This window comes from Hyla sarda, chromosome 4 (genome assembly GCF_029499605.1).
Source record: "Hyla sarda isolate aHylSar1 chromosome 4, aHylSar1.hap1, whole genome shotgun sequence".
Classification (NCBI taxonomy): Eukaryota; Metazoa; Chordata; class Amphibia; order Anura; family Hylidae; genus Hyla; species Hyla sarda.
Window position 1 is genome coordinate 199468402 of NC_079192.1, and position 20769 is coordinate 199489170.

The 20769-nt window shown below is 38.2% G+C and overlaps 1 protein-coding gene across 1 annotated transcript in view; it reads left to right on the forward strand.

The window, feature by feature from the left end:
* ITIH2 (inter-alpha-trypsin inhibitor heavy chain 2) overlaps positions 1-20769 on the forward strand; it is a 39209-nt gene that overhangs the window by 6891 nt on the left and 11549 nt on the right. The window contains exons 3-15 of the mRNA XM_056569851.1: positions 1502-1525; positions 2043-2215; positions 2350-2454; positions 6294-6456; positions 6560-6667; positions 6894-7019; positions 9025-9141; positions 13747-13915; positions 14627-14752; positions 16141-16322; positions 16888-17076; positions 18446-18585; positions 18783-18952. Of these exons, the coding sequence (XP_056425826.1) occupies positions 1502-1525; positions 2043-2215; positions 2350-2454; positions 6294-6456; positions 6560-6667; positions 6894-7019; positions 9025-9141; positions 13747-13915; positions 14627-14752; positions 16141-16322; positions 16888-17076; positions 18446-18585; positions 18783-18952 (1792 nt within the window). The remainder of the gene's footprint in view (positions 1-1501; positions 1526-2042; positions 2216-2349; positions 2455-6293; positions 6457-6559; positions 6668-6893; positions 7020-9024; positions 9142-13746; positions 13916-14626; positions 14753-16140; positions 16323-16887; positions 17077-18445; positions 18586-18782; positions 18953-20769) is intronic.

The following is a 20769-nucleotide window of genomic DNA, read 5'->3' on the forward strand; positions in this document are numbered from 1 at the left end:
TTACTCCATGGTGCGGTCATAAAAACTTTTTTCTCTGGGCATTGTGCAATACTGGATTTACATCTATATAGCCATTCTGAGTGTATATGTTTACATATGTTGGTATGTAATTGCTAGTATATTTTTGTACAGCCTATACCCTTTACATGTATATACACCCGGATGGGGGTCACTTTATTATATCCCATTTTTTATTGATGTTCTGTAGCCCAGTTTTGTCTCTTCCCCTCATCCAGACGCCTCAGTAGTCTGTCCACTGTTGTTCCTTTTAATTCTGTTTTTAAACCAGTCACCACTAATAAAGATTATATATACTTTTTCACTACTTTGTGTCTCTGTGCAATTTTCTTGGGTATTATTTGTTTTTCTCTGTATGCCAGAGACAAGGTTGGACCATAGGTCAGTATTTTGCGCCCCTTTTTTTGGTTATTATATTAAAACTATAGGTTAAAGCGTTACAGTTGTTTAAATAAACTATTGACCTGTCCACAAGAATGAGAAAAGTTAAAATCAGTGAGATGGGTGAAGCACGCATCTGTGCACTTCACTCCCCAGCTTGTCAATGAGTTTGACTGGTTGAAGGAGATAAGCTCCATTATAAGTCTATGAGCCTGTCTCCTACAATCTGTCAGACTGAGTGGTTAGCCAGGGACTAAAACGCACAGACATGCTCTGTACCCAACTGTATGTAAAGATTAGAGAGGAGTCTCAGCACTGAGACCCTAACCAATCTAAACTTTTAAGATGTTGAGCAACATGTAAAAAGTTTTATTAAAGGGGTACTCCGGTGGGAAACTATTTTTTCTAAATCAACTGGTGCCAGAAAGTTAAACAGATTTGTAAATTACTTCTATTAAAAAAATCTTTACCCTTCCAGTACTTATTAGCAGCTGTATGCTACAGAGGAAATTCTATTCTTTTTGAATTTCTTTTTTGTCTTTTCCACAGTGCTCTCTGCTGACACCTCTGTCCGTGTCAGGAACTGTCCAGAGCAGCATAGGTTTGCTATGGGGATTTTCTCCTGCTCTGAACAGTTCCTGACATAGACAGAGGTGTCAGCAGAGAGCACTGTGGACAAGACAAAAAAAAATTCAAAAAGAAAAGGATTTCCTCTGTAGCATACAGCTGCTAGTACTGGAAGGGTAAATATTTTTTAATAGAAGTAATTTACAAATCTGTTTAACTTTCTGGCACCAGTTGATTTAAAAAAAAAACAAAAAAAATTCCAGTGGAGTACCCCTTTAAATTGTGGTAACTAGTAACTATGTATAAAATAGGAAATATTATTTCAGCATTGATTTTTAATGTTCAATTTTAAATTAACTGTAAAATAATGTGAATTGCATGAACCTTGTATTTCTATCCTAAAGACACTAGGCTAGATCGGTATAATAAAATACTAGATCATCTCTGAAAATGAAAATTTGTATGTTCTTCATTTTCTATGTGGACATATGTTAACTATATAAAGACAAATATTTTCTATGTTCTTGTTTTATAGAGATCTGCAGCAACTAGCGCAAAGGTATGTGTTTCTGCTGAACCTACAAGGTCAAAGCTAGATAACCAAATGTTGACTGTCTCTTTAACTGCAGGGTCAATGACAGACCTTGTATAGGAAGACAAACCAAAAGGGCAAAGTAGGGCATTTTAGAATATGTCTTGTGTAAGCGCTTTCATATAAACATTGTATTTTATATTTTTCATTTATTTTATATTATTAATATTTATTTTTAAGCTCCAATTCTTTGTTACTCTTCATATAAAAAGTAGGGTTAAATACGAAACATGGGAAAATGAACATGATTTAAGTAAATGACCAATGTACAAATGAAAAGAGGGCCCTGTCCGCAAGGGCTTGAGGTCTACATCAGAAGGGGTAAGGAGATAGAGGGGGGGGGGGGGGGGCAGCTGTTCATTTAATAGTACAGTGGCAGTAGGGTTATTATAAGTTACAGCCTATTACAAAGATATGGATTATAAACAGTTATGTAACAGATGTCCAAAAGTGTTTACTATGTGTCCACTATCCTTCCTACCAGGAGATCTCCCAAGATACAGTCACTCTGTACAGCTACAAAGTGGAATCCACCATCACTTCACATTTTGCCAACACAATGATACAGAGCAAAGTGGAGAACAATGCTAAACACTCACAGAGTCTCTCATTTGATATCCAGATACCTAAAGGAGCTTTCATCAATAACTTTACTATGTAAGTTTCATTTCAGCTTTTCATGATGAAAATCATCCAGAAAAAAAGACAGCATTATTTGTAAAGCTTTGCACAGATTTACTAATAAGAATTATTGTGTATAATACTTGATCGTGTTTTATTATTTCTTGTAGGAATGTCAATGGCATCACATTTAGTGGATCAATAAGAGAAAAATCAGAGGCAAGAGGCATGTACGCCAAAGCGAGAGCAAGAGGCAAATCAGCTGGACTGCTAAGGTATGAAGCACATTATTATACAATGAGTTTCTTACTTTACAACATATGGGCTATGTCATCCTTGTTGATGTGTGCTGTTAATTGAGTCTGAGTGGTGGCAAGGGTGGGAGGGGACTGTGAGCATGACTGGAGCCGCCATATCCACCACCCCGCAACTGACACATGCGCCATTCATCATTTTATTTTATTTTTTGCAGTTTAAGATTAGGGTCACATGTGCCATATTTAACTGCCTATTCGCTGCTGCATATTTTTCTACCTATTGAAGTCAATGAGTAACAAAATCAGCTGAATAAAATATGTAGCAAAGTATGTGTGACCCCAAAGCATCTCATAGAAGAGAGGAGAACAGTAGAGGAGAACATCTCATAGAAGAGAGGAGAACAGTAGAGGAGAACATCTCATAGAAGAGAGGAGAACAGTAGAGGAGAACATCTCATAGAAGAGAGGAGAACAGTAGAGGAGAACATCTCATAGAAGAGAGGAGAACAGTAGAGGAGAACATCTCATAGAAGAGAGGAGAACAGTAGAGGAGAACATCTCATAGAAGAGAGGAGAACAGTAGAGGAGAACATCTCATAGAAGAGAGGAGAACAGTAGAGGAGAACATCTCCTAGAAGAGAGGAGAACAGTAGAGGAGAACATCTCCTAGAAGAGAGGAGGTCCTGGAGCTGGGGTGTGATGCACCAGGGTACATGGCAGGATGACAGGTTCTCTTTAATAACCATAGCTGACAGCTTTTAGGTAGATAAAATGCGAGGTAGCAGCAATGTGTTGTATTCAATACATACATCAGTGATGTACCCTTAAATGGGCACTCTCATTGAAACAAATTTTTGCTATTGCACTCCTTATGGTAAATACAAAATCTTTCCAATTTACTATGACTAAAAAAATGAAGTTTTCTACATTTTATTTGTGTTTAAAAAAGCTGCCAATAGGTGTCTCCCTACTTGTTCAGAGCACATTCCCACCACCTGGCAGAAGTCCATAAGCAGGAAGTGCAGTCAGGAGTGCTGAAGTGTGTATGTGCATCCTTAGCCAATCATAGCTAATCTCACACTCTGAACTGCTCTGGGCTGTGTGTAGCAGAGTGAGAGAGGAAGTTCTCCCCTGTATCGATTCAGATGATGTCATGCCTGCTGGGTAATGCCCCTTCCAAGTCTGTGAATCTAACTGAGACTGAGCAGAAAATATAGAGCAATATCAAGGGAAAAAAACTAACAAATAATAAAAAATAAAGGCAGGGAGAGGTTTATCATGATGGGGGCAGTGAACTGGGAGGATTATAAAATTTAACAAGATCATGAGAGGTACCCTTTAAAGGCGTATTGACATACTCAGGATAATTATATAACATGTTTTGTCAATTTTTGTCCTATAGTCCTTGTGTAATGAATATTATTGGAAAAATGTGATTGTTCTTTTTCGAAGCCCATTCTAAAAAAACTTTTATGAAACAAACATGAGGTCAAAATGTACACTTTAGTCCTGGATGAAAGCCTTTAGGCATGTGGTTTTTATAATTATTATTTGTTTTGGTACCTCAAGGCTTTTAAAAACCTAAAAGGATATCTGCAAATAGAAAAAATACAAATTCCCTTGGTGTTCCTTTAGTCCTGAAGCCTACAGCACGCAGCACAAGGGTCACAAATAAAATATTTTCAAAAATGAAAGATTCAGGATGATATACATTCTGTGGTATGGGAAAAACTATTCTAAACTCTAATATCACAAAAAAATAACCCCCATTTGCTTTCTTTTTTAGAATTAGTTTTATAAAATTGTTAGAAATTGTAGCAAATAGAGAAATTTTAATTTTGAAAACTGCAAATTAAATTATTTGTGCTGTTTTTCACAAATAAACACAGTATTGACTAACCCTGAGGAAGCTGGCAATGAGCAGCGATACTATTATACATGTTTAACCCCTTAAGGACATAGTGTTTTTCCATTTTTGCACTTTCATTTTTTCCTCCTTACCTTTTCAAAATCCTAACCCTTTAAATTTTGTACCTAAAAATCCATATGCGAGATTATTTTTGTGCCACCAATTCTAGTTTGTAATGATAAAAATCTAGAGCGAAACCAAAAAAAAATAATAATAATTGTGCGACAAAATTGAAGAAAAAATTCAATTTTGTAACTTTTGGGGGCTTCCGTTTCTACGCAGTCCATTTTTCGGTAAAATTACACCTTATCTTTATTCTGTAGGTCCATACAATTAAAATGATAACCTACTTATATAGGTGTAATTTTTTCATTCTTCTGGAAAAAATCATAACTACATGCACGAGAATTAATATGTTTAAAATTGTCATCTTCTGACCCCTATAACTTTTTTATTTTTCTGCATATGGGGTGGTGTGAGACCTAATTTTTTGCGCTGTGATATGAAGTTTTTATCGGTACCATTTTTGTTTTGATTGGACTTTTTGATTGCTTTTTATTAATATTTTATGGTATAAAAAGTGACCAAAAATACTATATTTTGGAATTTTTTCTTGCGCGTACGCCATTGACCGTGCTGTTTAATTAACAATATATATTTCTATATTTTGGACATTTACGCACGCGGCGATACCACATATGTTTATTCTTATTTTTATTTACACAGTTTTTGTTTTTTAAAAGGGAAAAAGGGTGTGATTCAGACTTTTATTATGGAAGGGGTTAAATCATCTTTATTAACTTTTTTTTCACCTATTTTTTGCAATGTTATAGTCCCCATAGGGGACTATAACATGCAGTACATTTATTCAATACACTGATCAATGCCATTGCATTGCATTGATCAGTGTTATCGGCGGTCGATTGGTCAAGCCTGGATTTCAGGCTTAGAGCAATCAATCGCCAATCTGAGGCACAGGAGGCAGATAATGATGCGATGTCCTGATGCATCCTAGCTGATCGGGAAATCGCGTTTTCACCGCAATAGTACCGATCAGCCCGACTGAGCTGCCGGGAAGTTTTCACTTTTGCTTTAGACACGGCCATGTACTCTGAACGGCGATGTCCGACATTAGCCATGGGTCCTGGCTGCTGATAGCAGCTGGGACGGTGCGGGTATGAGCTCGCTTCATAACCCTGCCATGCCGCTGCGCCGTTTATAAATGGCGTTTTGCAGCAAAGGGTTAAAGGGTTACACAGGTGGCAAACTATTTTTTTTAATCAACAGAATCAGCTGCTGTTTGCTACAGAGAAAGTTCTTTTCTTTTTTCTGTCTGACCACAGTGCTCTCTGCTGACACCTCTGTCCATGTCAGGAACTGTCCAAAGTAGAAACAAATCCCCACAGCAAACCTATCCTGACATGGACAGAGGTGTCAGTAAAGAGCACTGTGGTCAGACAGAAAAGAAATTCAAAAAGAAAAGATCTTCCTTTGTAGCATACAGCAGCTGATAAGTACTGTAAGGATTAAGATTTTTAATTATAAGTATAAAAAAAAATTACCACCGGAGAACCCCTTTAAGGGTTTTAAGTCTTTTTGTGTTTTGCATCAATTAAATTATATGATTAAAGGGGTTACCCAGAAATAGAAAAACAGAGCTAATTTGTTTGAAAAAATGCTTCACATCTGTATTCAGGTTGGGTGTGGTTCTGCAGTTTAGTTGCATTGAAGTAAATAGAGCCAAGTTGTAATACCCCACACAACCTGGGGACAGATGTGGAGCTGTTTTAAAAAAAAAATTATCTCTGTTTTTCTATTCCTGGATACCCCTTTAAATAAATGGTGGTGGAAACTTATTACATTTGGGTGTGCAGATATTTTTTATGTCTGCAGAGTAGATGTATATGTGTATATGATAAATGACAATATCCCTTTTTTTGCTGCACAGAACTAATTCCCTAGACATGGAAAACTTCAAAGCCGATTTACATGTACCTGAAGGAACTAAAGTTCAGTTTGAACTTCATTACCAGGAGGCCCTTCAGAGGAAACTAGGTGTCTATGAACACAGTCTCTATCTCCAGCCAGGCCGCTTGGCAAAACATTTTGAGGTGAGAAGGGGAAAGTATCCAATAGAGGAAAAACATCAAATGATTAACATAATTGCACAGAATTGTTGTACTGTTTACCATAATGGTAATATTCTATTTCCAGGCGGACATCTATATTTTGGAGCCTGAAGGAATCAGTACTCTCAATGTGGTTAACCCAATTGCCAAACAATTTGCAGATCTCATCACTGTTACCAAGGGAGAACAAAAGGTAAAAAGAAAAAGAAAACGTTTTTTATTGTTTACAATAGAGACTGTAACCACACGTATAGCTACTACACATTTACTCAAAGTTGTAACCAGTTTATTTGCCCCCAATGATGAATGCAGTGGCATTTGTATGGAACAGTCGCTGGCAAACATGTCCTTCTACCATTTCATTCTTTGTTCTTGTCCTGCTACCTTTGTTGGCATTTCACAATTTAACTTTTCCTTAGGCTCACATATCTTTTAGGCCAACTCTGGATCAGCAGCGTTCATGTCCTATCTGTTCTACTACAGCGGTGGATGGAAGCCTGAGTCTGAAATATGATGTCAAGAGGGAGAAGGCCAGTCAGCTCCAGGTGAAAAATATAAAAATGCCTATAGAATAGTTATGCTATCTTAGTGACATATGGCTCCAAGCATACACATAGGTAAAGATGTAAACATTAGCTCTCTCTGTCTCTTAGGCCTCTTTCACACTATGAAATGCATGCAGTCATTTTTCCGCCACGATGTCCCGTCACTGTATAACGTCCATAATGAATTACGGGCATATACGGGTGCAAACGGGCAGTTACAAAACCCCATAGGCTGCAATGCGATTTAGTCACGGCCGTCAGGGGTTTTGTAACGGCCTGGTTTCCCCGATATAGTGACGGAACTGGTGACGGAAGTTCCTAAAAGGAACTATTCCATAGTGTGAAAGAGGCCTTAGAAATTAGGTACACCCATTGTTTCTTAGTAGCCTTCTGTTAGTAATCATATGTTACTGAACCGAAATACCAAATTTTATCTTTGAGCATTATTTTCTATATAATTATTTTCCATAATAGTTTTAACTACATGACCTTATGAAAATTTGTGTTACTTTCTAAAAGAACTATACATTTTTACCGCATCCTAAGCAGGTTCAGACTTATTTGCAGGCATCTGCAGATTAATTCACCATGCAACCAATGCTTCCTTGTCCACCTAAAAAAATTCTGGAACATGTCACTTATTTCTTGCAATGGTGCTTTGTACATCACCTACTAAAGTCAATTAAAGGGGTACTCCGGTGGAAAACTTTTTTATTTTATTTTTAAATCAACTGGTACCAGAAAGTTAAACAGATTTGTAAATTACTTCCATTAAAACAATTCTTAATTCTTCCAGTACTTATTAGCTGCTGAATACTACAGAGGAAATTCTTTTCTTTTTGGAACACAGAGCTCTCTGCTGACATCTCTGTCCATTTTAAGAACAGCCTGGAGTAGGAGAAAATCCCCATAGCAAACATATGCTACTCTGGACAGTTCCTAAAATGGACAGAGATGTCAGCAGAGAGCACTGTGCTCATGATGTCAGCAGAGAGCACTGTGCTCGTGATGTCGGCAGAGAGCACTGTGCTTGTGATGTCAGCAGAGAGCACTGTGTTCCAAAAAGAAAAGAATTTCCTCTGTAGTATTCAGCAGCTAATACGTACTGGAAGGATTAAGATTTTTAATAGAAGTAATTTACAAATCTGTTTAACTTTCTGGCACCAGTTGGTTTAAAAAAAAAAAAAAGTTTTCCACCGGAGTAACCCTTTAAAGCTGGGTCCCTTTCATTTTCAGGGGGCATTTTTAGGGTACTTTTTGCAACTTTTTTTTGCCTGTGTTACATTTTGTATACATTTTGAAGGTAACTCCTGTCAGTAATGAAAGTTCTGGTGCATGGACAGTTATTTCTATTCTCAAGCCCAAAATGTTATGGTTGGGAAGGTCACTGTGGGGAAAATCTAAGCCTGAAACAGCTGGATAAAAAAAAGACAAAAAGGGCAGCCTGACCCTCTCACTACTTGATGTCCTTACAATTCAGGTGCAGGTCCCAAATATGTAAAGGGGGGTATAGCAAGAGCTAGCAGTGGAACCTGCACCTAATAGACAAACAGTGAAATCTCCTGAAAAAGACCAATTAAAATGGTATTATAAAGTGTTCTTCTATGGGGGTCGTCTTCTCAAAAGAAATGTCCACTATGCATAATGTATGCTGGTCTGAAAAAACATCTCACTAACGGTGGTCCTCTCAAAGAGGTGGTCTTTTGGAGAAGTTTCACTGTATATAGCATATTCCTACTTAACACAGGAATACCTCTGCAGTAACAAAAACAGACAGGATTATTGGCAGGAATTTCAGTTTGGATTGAGCTACTTTTACCACAAGAAGCATGCAACACCTTTTCAACCATTATTTCCCCTGCAAAAAAATACCTTTTAATGAGAAAGAATGTGCAGAGAACACAATATTTTAATATTTATTATATTTACTATTGACATGGTGTGCAGCTAAACATGAAAACCAATCTCATCATAGTCTTCTAATAGTATGTTCTGTGCATTTCAGGTGTTCAATGGATATTTCCTTCATTTCTATGCTCCAGAGAATCATCCCCCACTTCCAAAAAATATTTTATTTGTTATTGATGTCAGCGGTTCCATGTGGGGAATCAAAATGAAGCAGGTAAGTGTCAACGTCATATGGTTTTTATAGTTTAGTAAACAGGTTATGACAGGGGTTATCCATTTCACACAGTAACTTTTTGTCGTTTTAAGCAGCTGTAATCTCTTCTTTGCTATTTTTATCTGTATGTGATTTTTTGTTAGCATTTTGCTTTGTCTGTATGTTTGCAACCAACCAATATCCAGCTATCTCCACCCCATAGAATTCTATCCCTCATCATATTCATGCATGCATTCATGTGAATGAGTGAGAAGTGGCATTGTGGTATCTAAAAGACTTAAAGTGTACCTGTGAAAGATTTTTCAAAATCTGCCTGGTTTTGTTAGATTAACCCTTAAGAGTGGGAACCAGGTGATTTTAGTGCTTTGACTGGTGTTATTGAGCTCCTGTGAGCCCCCTCCATGGTACACAGCTACTTTTCATGCTCTAAGTTTCAGAGGGGTGGGACCAGAGCTGAACTAGTTGCCAGTAGAATACACATAGAAACATAGAAGTTGTCGGTAGATAAGAACCATTTGGCCCATTGCACTTATCCACATAAAATTTCAGTTGCCAGAGTTCTGACCATTCTTTCTGACCATTCTTCTAGTTTGCCTAAATCCTTTTCCATTTGGCGTATCCCTCCAGGAACATCAACCATGTTACATATCTTTGTGTCATCAGCAAAAAGACATACATACATCGAGACCTTTTGCGATATCACTAATGAAGATGTTAAACAATATTGGTCCCAGTACAGATCCCTAAGGTACCCCACTGGTAACAAGACCTTGCTCTGAATATTCTCCATTGACTTCAACCCTCTGTTGTCTTTCACTCAGCCACTGCCTTATCCACTCAACAATATGGGAGTCCAAGCTCAATGACTACAGTTTATTGATAAGTCTTCTATGTGGCACGGTGTGAAAAGCCTTACTAAAATCAAGATATGCAATGTCTATTGCACCTCCCGCATCTATTAGTCACCCAATCAAAAAAATCAATAAGATTTGTTTGACATGATCTCCGTGAAGTAAACCCATGTTGTTTTTCATCTTGCAAACCATGGGATTTTAGATGTTCCACAATCCTATCCTTTAGTAGGGTTTCCGTTAATTTCCCCACTATTGATGTCAGACTTACTGGCCTATAGTTGCTTGATTCCTCCCTACTACCTTTCTTGTGAATGGGCACAACATTTGCTAATTTCCAATCTTCTGGAACAACTCCTGTTACCAGTGATTGTGATTGTTAAATAAATCTAACAGTTTTGCTAGCTCACCGCTAAGCTATTTTAATAACTTTGGGTATATCCCATCAGGCCCCTGTGACTTATTTGTCTTAACTTTAGACAGCAAATGTAGAACCTCTTCCTCTGTAAAGACACATGCATCAAACGATTCATTATTCTTCCTCCCTAATGAAGGTCCTTTTCCTTCTGTAAAAACTGAAGAAGTATTCATTAAGGTAGTCCGCTAGCCTTATTTATTTAGTTATTCCTTGTTTTCATTTCCTTTTTTCATTTCTATATCTGAAGAATGTCTTATCTTCTTTTTTCACAGACTGAGCTAGTTTTTCTTCTGCCTGCACTTTAGAAGTTCTTATAACTTGCTTCGCCTCTTTCTGCCTAATTTTGTAGATTTCCCTATCTTCATTGCTCTGTTTTATTTTTTTTTTATATAATTACTAAATGCTAGCTTTTAGTTTTTTATGATTTTGGCCACTTCTGCTGAGTACCACAGTGGTCTTTTCCTTTTTCTGCTTTTACTGACAAGTCTAATGCAATTATCTGTTGCCTTCAATAATGCACCTTTTAAGAAATCCCATTTCTCCTGGACTCAATGTAACTGTTCCAGTCTGATAGGGACTAATTTATGACTAATCTCATTTTTGAAAAGTCGGTTTTTCTAAAATCTAAAACTTTTGTTTTTGCGTGGTGTGACTCAGTCACTATTTTTATATTAAACCACACTGACTGGTGATCACTAGATCCCAAGCTTTCGCCTACAGTAATATCATATACCAAATCCCCATTTGTGAATACTAAATCTAAAATGGCCTCCTTATGGGTTGGCTCCTCAACTACTTGTTGTAGAGATAATCCCAGTAGGGAATTTAGAATATCTGTACTCTTGGCAGAACTAGCTATTTTGGTTTTCCAGTTTATATCCGGAAGATTGACGTCTCCCATAATGATAATTTCCCCTTTCATTATCATTTTAGTTATTTCCTCAACTAGTAGATCATCTAATTATTTAACTTGGCCAGGTGGTCTATATATCCCACCTACACAAGTTACTGTCTGATTATCAAACTGCAATACAACCCAAACTGACTCTATGTTGGCCTCACCAACTTGTATTAGGCTAGATTTTATGCCATCTTTCACAGGGCCACCAATCCATCTTTCTTGCCTTCTCTGTCTCTTCTGTATTAAGAGTACCCTTTGTAGAGCATTTGTAGACAAGACTCTAAGCTTGTAATTTCTTAGCCTATGTGCTATTGACATGTTCTGGCACTGTTTTTTTGGGGGGGGGAGGGGGCATTTGGACTCTTGGATTATCACTCTTTTGCCCCCCCCCCCCTTCCTAGTTTAAATACTCCTTAGCAAATTCACTGAGTACATTCGTTCCCTTGAGAGAAAGATGCAAACCATATTTTTTGTACAGTTCCTTTCTATTCCAAGTAAGGCTATCATGAAACAAGCCAAATCCTTGCTCTTGACACCATTTACTAAGCCATAAGTTGAACTCCTTAATGCGCCTCTGCCCATCATTCTGAACGATATGCACAGGCAGAACTTCAGAAAATGAAACCGTGGATGAAAATCATGTAAATCATTACAAAGTGTGATAAAAGATTCTTTCACCTCTGAAAATGTATTGTAAGCCAGGTCATTTGTCCCTAGATGGATATGAACATCCACTTCCCCTTCCTGCTTTGCTTAACAATATTAAGAATACATCTTCTATCTCCTCTAGCAGTAGCACCAGGGAGACATCTCACAAAACCATTTTCCTTAAACTCCACACTTCTTATGATTGAATCACCCAACAACAGCTGCTTCCTTTCAGACTTCACTTTATCTTTTTTGTCCTTGGCTGCAGTCTTGCATACATTAGACATAGGAGTCGATGGTTCCTCAACCTCTGTGCTTGAGCCAATATCCATGTTGCCCTAACATTCTGAAAGTGCTGCAAATGTATTATGGAGGACCACAGACTGTGGGACATACCATCTATCCACAACTCTAAGTCTTCCAGGTCCTACAGCAACCCATCTGCCATTAGGGGGCCTTCAAAAATGCAATTTCCTGCTGCAGTAAGGAGAACTGTATACAGATCTGACAGCATCCAAACCTCCAAAGAGTGGAACATGAAATAAATGCTCAACAATTCCTGCACTGAACCAAGTCTGCCATTTTAAAGAGAAAATTTAAAACAAACTAATCTTACTTTTTAGATTGTATCCACCTCCAGCCTACCTCCTGAGTATATCCTGCAATATCTCTCCAATGCACTTAGAATAACAGCACTTTGAATATACAGCTAATATATTTAGACTTCCTTTACCTTACTTGATTATTTACATGTTACACTACTATAGATGGCATGTTCAAGGGGAAAAAGGGAATTATTGATGCATTTGGTTTGCAAGGGGCTATGTGGGAAAAAAAACTGCAACAGCACAGCAAGAAAAGTGTTACACTAAGCACTAAACCACTAATGATTATGATGGTGACAAGCCTGCTGCCTAAATGGAGGGTGAGAGATTACATTCAAGAGGCAGCACTGCAGACATACAGTAGTAGGAACACAAGTATTTACACAAGGGATAGCTGCAGAGACCTTTATGGGTGGTCATAGATGAGATGAAAACCTTGATTTACCTTTCAGGCACAGCACTGACCTTTAAGGAGGCAGACAGGCTCACTGTGCATGGACACAGTCCAGGCTCTCTCCTTCACACAGCACTAGTTAAGCCAAGCCCTCATTTCTTGTATTCCACTTGGTCTTTCTGCTGCTAGAGACAGAATTCCTTTAGCAACAGACAGGGGAAAGCAGTTGGCAGGAAAAAATAAAAAATAAACACATAGGGGGAGATTTATCCAAACCTGTCCAGAGGAAAAGTTGTTGAGTTGCCCATAGCAACCAATCAGATCACTTCTTTCATTTTTCAGAGGCCTTTTCAAAAATGAAAGAAGCAATCTGATTGGTTTCTATGGGCATCTCAACAACTTTTTCTCTGGACAGGTATTGATAAGTCTCCCCCATAGTGTCCAATACTTTTTTTTCTAGAGTAAGAAGTAATTTATGGTAAACTACATGATTTATAAATACGTAAGAAATCACATAGAGGAAAGTTGGGTGTAATGACCATTTAGAACTTTTGTTGCCTAACAAAAAGGCTTATTTGCTCCTTTAATCTTTGGGAGTCGCATTAGTTGGACTCCCAGCAGTCAAATAATAACATATTATTTAAATATATCCCATAAAAAAATTATGGCAGGAAAGTGTTTAAATATCCAAATAAAAAAAACACACACACATTAATTACAAAGACAATAACTGGGTACATAATATAACTACCCCAATAACAGATCACGTGCATTCTGTTTTCTTTTAGACAATTGAGGCTATGAAATCTATTTTGGATGACCTGCGTCCTGATGATCAGTTTGGCATTGTAGACTTCAACCATAACATTCGATGCTGGAAAGATGAGCTTGTTTATGCATCACCCATTGAAAAAACTAGTGCCAAGAATTATGTACAAAATATACAGCCCATTGGAGGTAAAAATAAAAATGTTTTTCATTCTATGTAATTTGGTTTAGCACTAGCAAGCAGATCCAATTTTTTTTTAGATACAGGAAAGCTTAAACCTAGCAGTAAAATTAATTTTAAATGGTCAAAGGTGCTAGATAGCTTATTTTTTGCTGATTTTTTCAAATAGTCTTTCAAAAAAGTCTTAGTAGTAACACCCTCTCACCCAACCCCTTTACACCTTGGGCTGGCTTCAGGCTGCTGACTAGAGATGAGCGAACTTACAGTAAATTCGATTTGTCACGAACTTCTCGGCTCGGCAGTTGACGACTTTTCCTGCATAAATTAGTTCAGCTTTCAGGTGCTCCCGTGGGCTGGAAAAGGTGGATACAATCCTAGGAGAGTCTTTCCTAGGACTGTATCCACCTTTTCTAGCCCACCGGAGCACCTAAAAGCTGAACTAATTTATGCAGGAAAAGTCATCAACTGCCGAGCCGAGAAGTTCGTGACGAATCAAATTTACTGTAAGTTCGCTCATCTCTACTGCTGACTATTCAGATACATGGCAGTCCATCAGCCACTGGTCAAAGAACAGGGGCAGGTGTGGAAAATAAATATAGTGGACTTGTAACTTGGAGTCTGCTGTATTCTTTGATGGTTCAAAGATCTTGTAGTGTATGACAGTCATAAAAGCAGGTTCAGTCAATCACTTGTAATATATATGATTTTATCATGAACAGGTACGAACATCAATGAAGCACTTCTGAGAGCCATCTTTATACTAAAAGAAGCCAGCAGCCAAAAAATTCTGGATCCAAACTCTGTTTCATTGATTGTTTTAGTCTCAGATGGAGATCCTACTGTAGGTAAGAAGAACTGCCTCTAGGTATCATCTGTGTACTATTATTTTACTCATATCGTACTGTATTATTATTAGAGTAAACTGCGACACGTCAATGTTACACACTTATGTTACTAATGATAATGTTAAGCCTAGAGGAGATAGCAGAATTGCATGCAATGGATAGTCTAATGCTGGGGTCCTCAAACCTTTTAAGCAGGGTGCCAGTTCACTGTCCCTCAGACCGTTGGAGCGCCGGACTATAGTTAAAAAAAAAAACTATGAACAAATTCCTATGCACACTGCATATATCTTATTTTGAAGTGAAGAAACAAAACGGGAACAAATACAATATTTAAAATTAAAAACAAGTAAAGTTAAATCAACAAATTTTCAGCCCCCTCCCCCTGTGCCATTATATTTCAGCCCCTTCCCTCCTGTGCCATTATATTTCAGCCCCCCTCCCCCTGTGCCATTATATTTCATCCCACCTCCCCCTGTGCCATTATATTTCATCCCACCTTCCCCTGTGCCATTATATTTCATCCCACCTCCCCCTGTGCCATTATTATTTTAACCCCTCCCTCCTGTGCCATTATATTTCAGCCCCCCTCCCCCTGTGCCATTATATTTCAGCCCCCTCCCTCCTGTGCCATTATATTTCAGCCTCCTCCCCCTGTGCCATTATATTTCAGCCCCCCTCCCCTCCTGTGCCACATCATTTACTCATTCACCAAACCCCCGTCCCCCTCTGATCCGCTATTACCTGTCCTCAGTCCCATGTGCACTCCAGCAGGCTCAGGGGCTCGGCGGTTGTTTATGTTGCTGCATCCTCGGTCCTGACGGAGGTGTGCGTGATGAGTGACGTCATCGCACGCGCCTACGTTGGGACGCCGACGTCCTGCGCAGCTCGCTATAGGCTGCAGCATACAGCTGCAGTCTATAGGAGTTTAGTGACGTGTACGCTCTATGTTAATTCCTCAGGTATTTAGCCCTGCTTGCCCGAAGCAGGGCTAAATGCCTGAAGAATTCCCCTGCCCGGAACATGCAGTTCCGGGTGCCGGGCAGTTGAATTCTTCAGGCATACAATTTCCACATCCCTGATTAATGCGCAGCGACCATGTGGGAGTAAGTAGTACCTCCCAGCGGGCCACATGTGGCCCGGGGGCCGTAGTTTGAGGACCCCTGTTCTAATGGTTCTCACAAATTTACTGGGTTAATAGTATACAAGTGAAGGAATCCATTGAGAGCCATGAAGAAGGTTCTTTCTTTTTTCATTTGATTTCCTTCTGAAAGCAAGGTCCCATGTAACATTCCAGCACAGAGGTCCTTCAGTGCCTGCTCATGTATAGATTGATTTTTGATGTTTTGATGTTTAAATGTTTGATTTAATGCATTGCCCTGTTCTTCCAGGTGAATTAAAACTGTCTAAAATCCTTAAGAATGTTAAGACAAATAACCGCGATGAGTTTTCTGTTCATTCCCTTGGCATTGGGTTTGATGTGGACTATGATTTCTTGGAACGACTGGCCCAGGAGAACAATGGGCTGGCCCAGAGAATCTTTGGAAATAAGGAAACAGCCACCCAACTCAAGGTTTTTACTCCTTAACTGATTACTTACCTTTCCATTCATGTTCATATATTAAGATCATGTGTTGAAAAGCTTATCTATCTCTGTATGTATCTATCTATCTACTTAAATATAATATAAATGCCGCACACCAAAGGAGGTCCAATCAAAGTGTGGTTTATTCCATAGTGTAAAAGAGGACAAAGTTTCAGTAGCCTCAAGCTACCTTTTTCAATTATTTATCTATCAATCTATCTAGATAAACAGAGCAGAAGCAGCACTCCAATAGGGGGAATGACATTCGGGTGCTCTAGGTGAGGGGTCCCGGTTCCAGGGCCGCAGATGGATACAGAATATAAGAATCACTGTAGCACTCACAGATGCATTAAATGGATGTAGCTTTATTCCAACACAGACTGTTGAGAAACATCATAATGGTGTGACCAAAACGTCGCCAGTATGTGTTGGAATAAAGCTACTTCCATTTCTTGCATCGGTGTGCGCTACAGTGGTTATCTTCTGTATCTATTTATCTATCTATATTTCTCTATATATCCTACCAATAACTGTTAATTTACTTTGTTTATAGCAATTTTATAAGCAAGTCTCCACACCTCTCCTAAAAGACATTTCATTCGAATACCCATTAAATGGAATTTCTGGTTTGACGAATAACCGTTTCCACCACTATTTTGGAGGTGATGAACTTGTTGTAGCTGGTAAAGTTGATCCAGATAAGAAAACACCCATGGAAAGCTTCATCACTGCAACATCTGCTGTAAGTCTTTTAAAATATGTACATTGGGGGACATGTATCAAAGATTTTACCCCGGTTCTGTATTTTTTTGTGCAAAATTTAGCGCAAGCCCTTTTTTGCGCATTTTTTTGCGCACGTTTTGGTAGAGCATGTTCTCCAGATGTGGCTGAATCGGGGTACCTTGGAGTGACATCTATAGTACGCATGGATTTATTAACTGCGTACTTTTCTTTTACACCAAAAATTTTGCCGCAAGAGCTGTTTTTTTTGCGCAAATATAAGCCATCTTGGACTTAACGTAGCAAGATGCTCTAAATCATTGATTCTATTTTCCAAAGAGTGGATTGAGGAGATTACTATATTTACCCACAATTTATGAAGCTCATTGCGCTTGATTGATAAATTTAGCGCTTCTGCACATAATTTAGAATTCGGGAAAAGGGGTAAAATGCTTCTACCATACACAAATAATGATACATGTCCCCCATTATTCTTAAAGTATATCGATTACAAATACAGTGAAAATAATGTGTCTGGCAGAAATATACAATATATTCTATGTTTCTTATACTATGGAATATTTGAAATGATAATTTTAGGCTTTGTTCTGACCATGTTTAGCATACATCAACCGCATATTCTTAAGGAAAGTACCCTTATAAATGTGCTGTACTTATGGCCTGGAAGTATGAAATTAGTCTGCCATTGACCTACATCAAAATGTATACTATATTATATGTAAAAAGCCCTTGTATTGGAAAATGTAATTGACTATGTTCCAATGCAATAATAAAAAAAGGTTCAGAGGTTGGGGGTTCTTCACTTGTACTTTATTGACCACCCATAGGTATTTTTACATCAGTTACTAAGTGGCCTTAGCCTGGGCTGCTGCCTTTTCACATCTCTTGTGCCAGGATTGCATGAGCTTGGCTGTCAGCATAGCAGCTGAGCTCCTACGCTAACAGCTGGAAAAACCTTCAATCCTGGCAGTTCAGCCCCTTATATGCTGCGGTCAAATCATGACCACAGCATGTAAGGGATTTAAGCCCAGCAACACGATCGTGCATAATGCTGACAGGCTTTTGCACTGCAATACAGTAGTAGTGCAGCGTATTATAGAAGCGAGCAGCAAGTCACAGGTGAAAGTCCCATTATGAGACTAGAAAAAGTAATGAAAAAAAGGTTTAATAAAATAATTTAGACTTTATGTTATACAATTGGCATAGAAGTTGTGAGTTGTCTTTTATTGTATACACATCAGTTTATAATTGTTACTTGTATGTTTAATGACTTATAATATTTTGGGATTTTTAGAAAAGTATACATAATGAAGGAATACAATGAGAATGTTTTATCATTTTTAAGTTTTTTATATACATTTTTTTTTCAGGATGATGTTAACTTCTTAATAGAAACAATTGCAGAAGTTGAGGCATTGAATGACTTCTTTGCTGAGAGTAGACATGCATTTCCTGATTTCGCTAAGCAATACTGGGCCCAGCTGACTATAAACCAGCTACTAGCTGAGAGGTAAGAACATTAGAAATACCCTGTGATGTGTACTTTCATAGAGGTTAGTGTTGACATTATCTGATGACATATTACGTACTCAAAATGAAAAGCTAAAATAATGAATAAAACAATCAGGGAACATAAAAACATTTTAAATCTGGACTTTTGTATGCCCTAGACTGAAATATTTTTACTTATGTTGATTTCTTATACAGGAGCTTGGCTACCACAGCTGAAGCCAAACGGAACCTTACCAAGAGAATCATGCAGTTGTCCATCAGCCATCATTTTGTGACCCCTTTTACATCCTTGCTGATAGAAAGTGAAGATGGAAAGGAGAAAATGTTAGCGGATTCCCCAACAAACAAAGGAGCTTGCTGTCAATGTCAGTATGACTTTTGTTACAGTAACTTTGCAACAGGATAACATTGCATTGTACTTCTATAAACTTGGACTAAAATAAATATATCCTGTATATTCCCCCGTATCAGATGTCCAAAAATACAACTTTGTCAGTCCATTTAGTACCTTTGTGACGGTACGCTGACATCTGATTGGTAGTGATGGCAAGTGGCCATTTTAGAAGGTCAAAAGTAGAGGGGGCACTTTTAAAATGCTACATAAACACACACAAATATATACAGTGGGGATCAAAAGTTTGGGCACCCCAGGTAAAAATTTGTATTAATGTGCATAAAGAAGCCAAGGAACGCTGGAAAAATCTCCAAAAGGCATCAAATTACAGATTAGACATTCTTATAATATGTCAACAAAGGGCATATTTTATTTCCATCATTTACACTTTCAAAATAACATAAAACAAAAAAATGGCGTCTGCAAAAGTTTGGGCACCCTACAGAGTTAATATCTTGTAGTGCCCCCTTTGGCAAGTATCACAGCTTGTAAACACTTTTTGTAGCCAGCCAAGAGTCTTCCAATTCTTGTTTGAAGTATCTTTGCCCATTCTTCCTTACAAAAGTCTTCCAGTTCTTTGAGATTTCTGGGCTGTCTGTCACGCACTGCTCTTTTAAGGTCTATCCATAGATTTTCAATTATGTTGAGGTCAGGAGATTGTGAAGGCCATGGCAAAACCTTCAGTTTACACCTCTTGATTTTATTCCCCCGTGGATTTCGAGGTGTGTTTAGGATCATTATCCATTTGTAGAAGCCATCCTCTCTTTAACTTCAGCTTTTTCACAGATGGCATCAAGTTAGCATCCAAAATTTGCTGAAATGTTATTGAATCCATTTTTCCTTCTACTTGTGAGATGTTCCCTGTGCCACTGGCTGCAATACAATCCCAAAGCATGATTGATCCACCCCCATGCTTAACAGTTGGACAGAGGTTCTTTTCATTAAATTCTCTTCCCCTTTTTCTCCAAACATACCTTTGCAAATTCCGGCCAAAAAGTTCAATTTTAACCTCATCGGTCCACAGAACTTGTTTCCAAAATGCATCAGGCTGGTCAATGTGTTAATTTGCAAAGTTCAAATGCTGATTTTTGTCGTGAGGACGTAGAAGAGGTTTTCTTCTGATGACTCTTCCATGAAGACCATATTTGTACAAGTATCTCTTTATAGTGGAATAGTGTACCACAACTCCAGTGTCTGCCAGATCTTTTTGGAGGGATTGTGCAGTCAAACGTGGGTTTTGAATTGTTTTTCTCACAATCCTGCGAGCTGTTCTGTCTAATATTTTTCTTGGTCTCCCAGATCTTGCTTTAACTTCCACTGTTCCTGATGACTGCCATTTCTTAATTACATTCCGAACAGAGGATATTGACATCTGAAAATGTTTTGCTATCTTGTTATACCCTTCTCCAGCTTTGTGAGCGTGAACTATTTTCAGTTTTAGATTTCTAGACAACTGCTTAGAAGAACCCATGTGCTGATTGTTGGGGCAAGGTCAGATGATTCTGGGCATTTAAAACCTTTGAGATTGACATCACCTGGTCTTCCCAGATGATGATTGAGAACAATCCATGACACTGACAGGTCTCAGCTTTGCAAAGGGGGCAGTGCATGCTATAAATTCTGCAGGGTGTCCAAACTTTTGCAGATGCCATTTTTTTTGTTTTCTGTTATTTTGAAAGTGTAAATGATGGAAATAAAACCTAACTTTTGTTGACATATTATAAGAATGTCTAATCTGTAATTTGATGCCTTTTGGAGATTTTTCCATCTTTCCTTGGCTTCTTTATG